Source organism: Clupea harengus, chromosome 13 (assembly GCF_900700415.2).
Source record: "Clupea harengus chromosome 13, Ch_v2.0.2, whole genome shotgun sequence".
Classification (NCBI taxonomy): domain Eukaryota; kingdom Metazoa; phylum Chordata; class Actinopteri; order Clupeiformes; family Clupeidae; genus Clupea; species Clupea harengus.
Genome location: NC_045164.1, coordinates 15,402,144 through 15,412,843, shown reverse-complemented (window position 1 = coordinate 15,412,843; position 10,700 = coordinate 15,402,144). Strand labels below are relative to the sequence as shown.

Sequence of the window (10,700 nt, the reverse complement as noted above, 5' to 3'; positions counted from 1 at the left end):
GCAGCTTAAGTCATTTATATTTTAGAATGGACAAAATGTTTCCAAAATATAATTTATTTTTAAAAACATACAATTATCCATTGAAATATACCGCTTCTATCTGAAATAATAATAAAATAATAAAAAATAGCACAGACATTTAAAATAAACATTTAATCAAAGACAATTTAGTTATTTTATTTTTGGTGGGATGGCAAGGTTGACTTCTTCCGTCCTTCCCAAACAAATGTCCCCTCTGTAACAAAGCATGAATGTTTCCTCCCTTGGCTGGTCAGGGGGATGACTGCAGTCAAGCACAAAGGAGCAGCTGACGCCCAGCTTTTCAGTCGCAGCCCAAATCTGCTCCCTTCCCCGCGCACAGCCCTAATGTATTCAGCCCACTCCTCCTGCCCTGTGCCTTTCTGCGAAAATATACACACATTAGTGTCTCTTTACACTAGAGAGGGAATTTGGGGGAGTGGGAGGCAGTGGGTGGAGGTTTAGTGCATATTACCAATTCCTTTCCAAGTGTTTGAAGTTTCCAACCTCCCTTGTTGGCAGGCTAACGAATACTCACTACCAGCACTGAACCCCGGACTGGACGAGGTCAAGCCCAGTCTGTCGACCAGCGCGAGCTCAGACCTGGGCTCCAGTGTGTCCCAAAGCTACCCTGTAGTGACAGGTAAGGACCTGTGCGGCCCTGTTCCCAGATCAGCTGTAGCCTAGCACTACACAAGGCCACTAGTCCTTTAACATGCCTTCTAAATGAGAGAATGAGGTACGAATGTACACTGGAGAGCCTTGGGTCAGGGTCATGAATATGGAGCTTAACTGGAGCTTGGTTGTAAGTGAGTTGCATATGCAGATGTCAATGTTTGCTTGCTTCTCTAGAGGGTTTCAGCATAAGAATTGACTGGTTTTTTTTAGGGTTCATTTAGTCATCAGAAAATGGCAGAATTCAAGCTTACTTATTAGCAGCGTCAATAGAGCTGACTGTAATTGCCTGACTGGCAGTGGTATCATACTGTTTCACAGGTACATAGAAAGGGCTAGGAGATCACTGAGTGGCTTCTGCAAACACAGGGATTTCTTTGAAGTGTATGAACACCATATTTAAGGTGGATTTGAGTTGGATTTCTTTGAAGTGTATCAAGACCATATTTAAGGTGGTTACTGCTGTGGATGTTTTGTAGCTGCTCACTAAGCTTCCATGCTTTTCATCCCTTGGCTGCTGCTTTTGCCCTGACCTGCATAATGGCTGCTGAGCTAATTGAAATATTGTTTCATTTGAGCTGCTGTTATCACCAAGCAGAAGGTTAACTTTACTGATAGCCAACTGTCAGTCTTGAGATTAATACACCAAGCTTTTAATAAAATTCACATAATTATGCAGGAGCCATCAAAGCCAATGAGTCTGTGTGGGTGGAGGACAGGATGATTGAAAATTGCAATGCCCCTTCTCAAATGATAGCCAAGTGAGCACTATGCCAAAAGAATAGGCTTTTTTTCTCATTATTATGTGGGAGGTAAGTTTCCCCTGCCCTGGGAGTTGGGCCTCATGAGAAGAAAGGTGTGTTTTTGTCCTTTGTATGAGAGCGGTCTCGGGCGAGGGAGCTCCCCCGTGGCAGGTGGCCTTTCTTGCACCTGGGCTGGGCTCCTCAGGGGCTCCTCAGGGGCTCCCAGGCCGGACCAGCTCTCGCTTCACTGGGCACGAGGAAATAAAAACTTCCCTCAGTGAAAAAAAAGTTTGCTCTGTTAAATGCTTCCACACATATTTTTATTCAGCATACTGCCACTGATGTTGGTAGATAAACAGAAAACACACGTTCTAAAGGTTAATTTGAAACTCAAATATACCTATTTTATATTATAGAAAAAAAAATATTACAATTCATTTTAACAGAATATCAATTTAGAGAAATTCAGATTTATTTGTACATGTAAATTACCAGATAGGGATCATGTGCATTTAATCCGGTTGGTTTTTAAGGGATGACTAATGTAATATAATGTAATGTAATGTGATGTGAAAAGGTGGCAGTGGATTGTTAGGGTTTACTAGCATGTTATAAACCCTGGAAATGACTATAAGGACCATGCACAAAAAAACATCAAATGATTCTCCACATTTAGAGTGAGATCCAATCCTGAAATAATTATGCGTTTATGGTTAAGATTATGTTAATTCCTGAATATGTTTTCTCAGGCCAATTTAATTCATGCAGTTATTGATCTTGTTGATTTTATGTCTCAAGATTTGCATAATCTATTAAAGATGAATGATTAATGAACTCTTCATTGCAAACCGAAATTAGAATCGTAGGGACACTGTGCAGGCAGCTCCAGACATGTTGTGTGTATCCCCTGCTCCTGCTGTGAGAGCTGTGGTACCTGTGTGTGTGACTGGTAGAAATGAGAGAGGGATTTAGATCACGGTGTGTAGTCACCAGAGACCTCTCTCTGTTTTAAGAATGATTTGCCATCCCTCCTGTAATGTTATTTCTAACACATATCATTGAGCTCTCTCTGATCTCACAAAGGCAAAAGACCATCTCTGATTTAAGAATGATTTGCCATCCCTCCTGCAATGTTATTTCTAACACATATCATTGAGATCTCTCTGATCTCACAAAGGCAAAAGAACATCGCTGATGTCTCTGGAGGTTTTTACACCTTCACATTTGGTCTTGAATTGCTCTTATGGAACGTGTGGAAAACAACATGTGTATATTTCCACTGGTTTCTTCACATATACACGACATATACTGCTGAGGTGTAGTGAGACAAGAAGACTTACTGTCTGGCACCGGCTTTCTTTTCGCGTTCGTTTTGATTGAGGGACAAAGAGACTCGTTCATGTGGACCTGCCTCAGCAGTTTGCATTCCACACTCTCCTTGTGTGTGCACAGTGGAGGAGCACCACGGCATGATGTATTCAAGTCCAGAGAAAGGACCTGGATGGACTCCAGAATATAAGTCTTGTTTTTAAAAGGGCGTTTTGCACATACCTTCAGAATGAATTGCCACTTAGGATTCCGAGGCTCCCGCCCCGCTGGGCACCATAATCAGAGTCTTCCTGGTGCCAGTGGGATGGCACAGTATAAATGGGCACCCCTCTGTGGTCTTGAAAACCTGAACAGGTGCTGAAGGGTTCTCCCTGGTTGGGAAGCTTCAGACGAATGGCAGAATAGAGAGAACGCTCTGGGTCTGAGAGTTCTGTGTCCCATAATTTTTTTTTCTCGTTTTCTGAAGGGCCATGTAAGTGAAGGAGGAGAAGTGGCGTATGCTGTGCCTGAAAAGAATAGGCTGCTTTGTGTTGTCTTGAGCCTAGCGATGAACGGCAGTTGAAATGTATCCAAAGGAGAGCCTTTTTGCCCAAGTGTGGCCCTGCTAGTCTCCAGTGAACAGCAAACAACAAGCAGCCATCTAACCTGAGGGGCCCGATGTGTGTCCTGTGTCTCTGTACAAGAGAGAGACCACAGGCTCCCGACAAATGAAATTAATGTTTGGCTTGTCCTCACAACAGCACACTAACCTTTGAGCACACATTGGGTAATTAATGACTTTTACTTGGGTCCAAACATTCTTTACTTAGTTATAATTAATTGGGAAGAAGCCTGTTTTCCCAGCCACTGATAAATTGCCACTTGGTGAAAGTAGAAAATTGAGGTTAATGGTTGTAGTAGCTGTTTTTGGTTTATGCAGAATTTAATAATTCTATCCCCTAAAGATGCCAGTGCAGGTGACATTGCTCCGCTGGTTCCATAGAAAAAGGGAAGGAAGGTCGTTTGAGTTCTTTTTTTTCCCTGAGTTTGAGAGAAGCCTTGCGGTGGTGGGGAAGACAGAAGTGGAGGACTCTATATCCTCTGCTCCTCATGTGGAGTGTTTTGTTGGGAGCGCCTCCTGGAAGACCAGTGTTTATCCTCCATCTCAGCCATCAGGACTCTGACAGGCCTCCGGCGCTCGTTCGCTCGCTCGGCTCCTGCTTGTCTCTGGGACAACAAGAAACACCACTTTTGATTAGTCTGGAAGTTCAGTGGGCTTGAACACGCCGGGGCCAGTGTGCGAGTGAAGTGTCTCCGTTTGTTTGACACCGGCTCCACAGGCTGTGAGCGAACAGGAGCCTAATTCCACTTCCTCACTGCTCTAAGCCTTTATTGGCCTCTGGGGCCTTATCTGGAAGTGCTGCCTTTATAGCAGTCATTTTCCTCACGCAGTGTAGTCATTGGGGATTGTTTGCGGACTTTATTTGTCCACTTAACCCTTTGTTGTACGGTATTTTTGCTCAACATTGTGCTTTTATTTCAAAGCTGGAGGCAGACAAAAAAAAAAGATTTTGTCATAATCATCCATCTTCCAGCATCTTGCTAGTGTAGGTCATTTTGCGTAGTGAAAGAGATGTGGTGGATCCTGTAATTGATTTGTGTTTTGTGTATGTGTATGTGTGTGTGTGTGTGTGCGTGTCTGTGTGTCTGTGTGTGTGTGTGTTTGTGTGTGTGTGTGTGTGTGTGTGTGTGTGTATGTGTGTGTGTGTGTGTGTGTGTGTGTGTGTGTCTGTGTTGGGGGGAGGGGAGGGGGGAGGGGGGGGGGGCAGTTAAGTTGGACGATTTCCTGGCATCTGAAAAGGGTTGTCAGGATTGTGTCCAATATAAAGGGCGCCCTTATCTTAATGAGGAATCTCAACACACAGTTCAGTTGTAAAACAACAATAGTTGGGAGGCAGCTAATGAGGCTATCATGGTGCTGGGGGAGCTATCCCAACGGACAGCGCTAGCAGAGAGAGAGAGAGAGAGAGAGAGAGAGAGAGAGAGAGAGAGCAGGCTGGTCCAACACAGAGGAGGGGGTGCGGAGCGCTCATACTGATTACATGGGTTGCACTAGCAAATGTGACAAAATGAAAGATGTCAACGCTCATAAGACATTTTATATTAAGGTTTGTGCTTCATAGCGGCTCTTTTCAGCTGTGGGTGTTTCTTGTTTTACAGTGTTTTAGCTGTAAACCGCAGGGAAATCATGCCATACATTTGAGCTTGATTTATTTTACTGGTTTGTGTTTGTAACTCTGAAGTGATTTATAGGAAGAGATGTACTGTGCTTAAATAGAATACGATTATTTCAGTAAACCATAGCGCAAGACTGAAGATTGAGTTTGTAATATTCAGATTCATTATATACAAGGAATGTTTAAAAAAATATATAAACTGCTCAGATATAGTGATTTAGTAATTCCAAAAAGTTGAAGAGGTTTTGGCCTGGCCAACGAGTCTAAGTTAGCATTATATTTAGTGTTGTGAAGGCACCTGCAGGGTGTGTGTGTGTGTGTGTGTGTGTGTGTGTGTGTGTGTGTGTGTGTGTGTGTGTGTGTGTGTGTGTGTGTGTGTGTGTGTGTGTTATTTTTATGTGAGCCCTCTGCCCTTTGACTCCTGTTCACCTGTCAGCCCAAAGGTCACACCATTCACACTCTGTGGCTTACACTTGTTGGCTTACTGTGAACTAATTCCTCCAGGTTTAAAAGAGTGTATGTGCCCAAAATGCTCTGAAACATGCAACAACATTAGGGTCAAATGGAGACCATCAAAGCCTGCCATTACTTTTCATGTAACATATACATGTACCCATGCACACCCCCACACACAAACACACACATACACACACAAACACATACACACACTCAAGCACACTCATTCATTTGTTCATAAGCACTTTTGATTTTGTGATACCACTTCCATTATTCATGATTCATTTTGTGTGTTTGGTGTGTGTGTGTGTGTGTGTGTGTGTGTGTGTGTGTGTGTGTGTGTGTGTGTGTGTGTGTGTGTGTGTGCACGTGGGTGTGTGTGAACATGTCTGTCCGTGTGGGTACGACTGTGGCTGCACGCTGTGTGTGTGGGTTCTTGTTCCATTCTTCACCTGGCAGACTCGAACTCGTCCTCGGTGTGTGTAAAGCAGGAGCCCCACGAGGCTTCCCTGGCCCCCTTCACCCCCTCCTCCTCCTCCTCCTCCTCCCTGGCAGCTGTGGGCCTAGCTGAGCTCCTGCCCTTCCAGCCCAGCGTGTCAGTAGATGCCTCCACCCCCTGCTGCGCTGCCTATGCCCACCATGGCCCCGGCTACGGCCAATATGCCAGCCAGCCTATGATAGCAGGTACAACCCCTATCCCAACCCACTGAGCCTGTGCTGGACGGGAGAGGCAGCAATCTTACCCTGTTTCAGACTATTACATGAAGAAATGTTTAGCACTGCTTATCCAAATTAAGTCTGCGTGTTTGTAACCGTTTTTTTTATTTTGCATTGGATTATTGCTATTACTTGATCAAAAGTATATTTTGGATGTTTGATCTTAAGATAATATTTCTAAAATACAAAACAAAATCTGATTTTCTTCACAGAAATGTAGTGAGCGTCAGATCACAGGCTTTCATTTTATCAGCCAAATCCCATCATGCACCTCGCTTTCAAAATATGTGCGCTTGATATATTATACAAACAGCCTTGCGACTCTGAGCGCCTGCCTCGTTAATGACCACCAGACCACTATTCCCCTCTCGGACCACCTCCCCCCCCCCCCCCCCCCCCCCCCCACCCACCCGCACTGGCCCTGCTAACAATGATACTGGGCCCTCTGAAGCCGGAGCCCGGAGCCGCCGTGGGGCCTACGTGCTTCAGAACAAGCCAGGCCAGCCAGGATAGGCGGCCGTCAGCCCCAATTACAGGGTCTGAATGCGGAGCCCCAGTGCTGCTTTTAGCCCCTAAATGACTGCAGAGTGTTTGAGTATAGCCGTGGCGCGGGGAGGCTGTAGTGTGTACTGTATGTCTCTGTTCAGCCGCGGGCGCTGGATAAACCAGTCACTACGACCATATGTTTATGTAAAAGGGATTTGAAGGATTAGAAACGTGAACACTGAAATAAGGGGCAATGGGTCTGTGGTCCAAAGACAGTGCAGCCATTTATGGAGTGCTGAACTTGGGTGTCAGCCGGAGGTTGGAGCTTGATACAGTACTCGGGGTTGGAGTTGTTCTTTCTGAGTTGTGGGTTTTTTACTGTTACCCGAGTTATGATAGGGTGCTGTTGTCCCCTTGGAAATGCCACATTAGCATAACCCAGATCAATTAAGAGAGAACTTTGTGATAACATTTGTGTGATGTATGTTATTTTTAATGTTTAAAGCAGTTTATATCATAGTTTAATATTTTATGATTCACCACCGTATTATAGGCTCTCAAATCAGGCATAAAAACCCTGAGATATTTTGTTGTATATAATAACATACTAATAACAATTTCTGTATTTATGAAAGGATGAAGAAAAAAGGAGTGAATGCATTGCTCTGTCTTTTTCATTGATGAAGTGTCAGTTTTGTTTTTCTAAGCACTCTACTTTTGTGTCTTCAGGTCGTGACATGGCGAGCACCACTTTACCGGGATACCCCCCTCATGTACCCCCCACCGGCCAGGGAAGCTACCCCACTTCAACCCTCGCTGGAATGGTGCCTGGTAAGTGACATTATGTTTTTTATGGTGTCATTAATTTTAAGATGGGTCGTAACATTCTGAGTGTGTAGTTCTCACCCACTAATCGTCTTCAGGAAATCTGAGGACAATCAAAAACCAACATGTGTTCCTTCAAGATGTGCTCACCAAAGTCATAATCATGGCAGAAACTCACAGACAAAAATACCTCTGTAATCCATACTATTGCACAATGATATGCACTCATTCAGTCGTTCATTATTTCATCACTTCAATTAAATATTGAATCTTTGTTTTTAAAAAACAACACAGAGGAGACGTAAAGAGTATGGTCTGATCGGAGTATATCGTTATGCTGTTTATAAGATAAGTATGCGGAGGAGACGTTAAGAGTATGGTCTGATCGGAGTATATAGTTATGCTGTTTATAAGATAAGTATGCGGAGGAGACGTTAAGAGTATGGTCTGATCGGAGTATATCGTTATGCTGTTTATAAGATAAGTATGCGGAGGAGACGTAAAGAGTATGGTCTGATCGGAGTATATAGTTATGCTGTTTATAAGATAAGTATGCGGAGGAGACGTTAAGAGTATGGTCTGATCGGAGTATATCGTTATGCTGTTTATAAGATAAGTATGCGGAGGAGAGGTGATGCTTCTGCAGGCAGAGCCCTCTTAGAGTGATGTACAGACTCTCAATGCACTGGGTGGACCCACAACACTGATCAGAGAGGATCTTTCGCTTCAGCCCCCTGTGGACATCTGTGTGGCTACTGCCATTGGCTGGCTAGGAAATTTAACATACTCAATAAGCAATCAGTGGCAAGGATATAGGACAGTTCCTCTCCGCTCCGCCCGGGCTCCAGGGCTCATTATCCCTCTGTGTCGGACCACTCTCCCGGGCGGGCCGTCGATAAACACGGCTCCCATCCTGCCCGGCGCTGCAGAGCGTATCTCTTTCCCCTCTACTTAACCTGCAGTTCAGGTTCACAGCAAACAGTTAAGGGTCACAAAACAGAGGCTGGGAAGGGCTGTAAATATTTAAATCACTATCTCTCCGAGGGACCTGGCTTGAGTTTCACTGCAAACCCGCAAGGATGCAATCTGGCAGCCGGCTGGATACCCTCTCCCAAATCAACAACAACAACAACAATGATCCAAACAACATAAGCACACATGCTCAGCCCTGATGCTACTCTCAGATTAGCCTGGACCATTCTGCTCAACTTTCACTGTGTAAAGGCCACCACAGTCTCCTTAGCAGGTCAAGGGATACTGCCAGAGACAGATCAAATCAGCCCCATCGCTCTTGTGAAGGGGTATATGGAGGCATAGAGAGAGGAGATTTTACAACCAGTATTTTACATCATGCTGCAGAAGAAAGGATTTGTCCCCCCTTCCCCGTCACCCTTGAGTGCTTCAGCTGGATTCAACCTTTCACTGTGACCGTGGACCCAGCAGACATGTGTACTTCACTCACCACATTTAATTGCCTGACAGGTTTCATTTGTTATGGCAAAATATCTTTACATATACATCAAATGTCTTTTCATTCCAGATACATTTTCTGTGGTCAAATGTGCACAGAGAGATTCTTGAATCCTACCACCACTGGGTGTTTTTGTGTGGGTATCCATCAGCCTCCCTCAGAATGGATAAGATTTAGTGACAGACCTCAAAAACTGTTAAAGCAGAAGCCATTCCTCAGCAGGTTCATATAGGAGCCAGTCTTTATTGTGTCATAAAAGCGAGACGCGTGCTGGGACCCACAGCACTGCTCACTGTCACCCCCCAAGCCTACTGCCTGAAACAGTAACACTGAGGAAGAAAAAAAAAAAGCGTGGAAGCAAGGATCCATTGGGCTTTTCATTTGAGTCCTGAAGTAAGGCTTTGGTTAAAGTGTCAAAGACCACTCTAAAGTCATACAGAAGGAAAAAAAAAGATAGAAATAAAAAAGAATAAGAGGATTAACTATGCTAATAAATTGAGCCCCGTATAGTAGGGCAGGAGTATCTGGCATCTTGTGGTGGGGAACAATGTCATTGGTATCTAGTCTATCTAAAACAAGTCAAAACCCATAAAGATCTACATACCTCAACAGTACCATCACTAAACAAACGCTTGCATCCCTAGTTGTTTTGAAATGATTACTGAGAAGAATATGACCATAAATGACTAAGTCTGGTTTTTGTGTTTGTGTTTTCAGGAAGCGACTTTTCAGGAAATCCATACTCCCACCCACAGTACACAACATATAATGAAGCATGGCGGTTCAGCAATCCAGCATTACTAAGTAAGTACCTGCTCCGTTTTCTGTTATTCTGTAGTTTATATAAAAATACAATTTCTTCACGATAAAACATTATTTTTACTACATGCTCATAATTTCACACTGATTGTGGTATAATTGTTGTTCAAATAAAAGCCCACCATACACCTAAGTAGTCATCGTTTAGGATTTGAGATGATAGCATCAGCTACTCCTGTCTTTCACATGCAGTAACTCCATCCCCGTAAGGCTAACGCTCTGACGTGTTGTCATAGGAACCAAACACCATGATGACGCTCCACTCTTCTGTTCACTTCCAGGTTCCCCTTATTATTATAGTACGGCATCTCGGGGCTCCGCACCCACTGCTGCCACCGCCTATGACCGCCACTAGTTACCATGGAAACCAAATCAAACTGCAGGACCATGGCTGTGGCCTCCACATCGCACCAGTCTGAATGGTGCTAAAGACAAAGAGAATGGCTCCAAAAGAAACCAGTTCAAGGGGGCAACTGTTGGATTAGGAGGATCAGCTGATGGGAGAGATTCACACACACGTGTCCACCCCCCCCCCCCCCCCCCCCCCCCCCCCCCCCCCCCCACCCCCACACCCCGGACCCTCAGAGCACTCAAAACATCAGGCGCTGTTCTTTTACATCACCAAGACCTGGCAGTTTCCACAGGAAACTTTGAAAGAGTATAGAAATTTATATATATATAAATATATATATATAAAATAAAGTATAAGAAAAAGGTGAAAACAGTGTGAAGAATACAAAGTAACAATTGATGTGTTTTTAAATGGTTTTCTTTGCTATTTCTTCTCATGAATCAACACATTCCTGACCATGACTAACATCAACTTATCAATGCTTACCTACTGGAGGCCTGTGCTGGCTCATGCCAGTGTCCCACCCAGCACCACCCCGCAGTCATATGCCAGAATAGTACAGACACAGACACAGACACAGACACAGACACAGA

General features: G+C 44.3%; 1 protein-coding gene across 1 annotated transcript in view; it reads left to right on the top strand.

Moving 5' to 3' along the window:
* pax2a (paired box 2a) overlaps positions 1-10,281 on the top strand; it is a 25,338-nt gene extending 15,057 nt beyond the window's left edge. The window contains exons 9-12 of the mRNA XM_042709562.1: positions 541-661; positions 7,370-7,471; positions 9,654-9,740; positions 10,037-10,281. Of these exons, the coding sequence (XP_042565496.1) occupies positions 541-661; positions 7,370-7,471; positions 9,654-9,740; positions 10,037-10,110 (384 nt within the window). The 3' untranslated portion in view covers positions 10,111-10,281. The remainder of the gene's footprint in view (positions 1-540; positions 662-7,369; positions 7,472-9,653; positions 9,741-10,036) is intronic.
* The last annotated feature ends 419 nt before the right edge of the window (positions 10,282-10,700 follow it).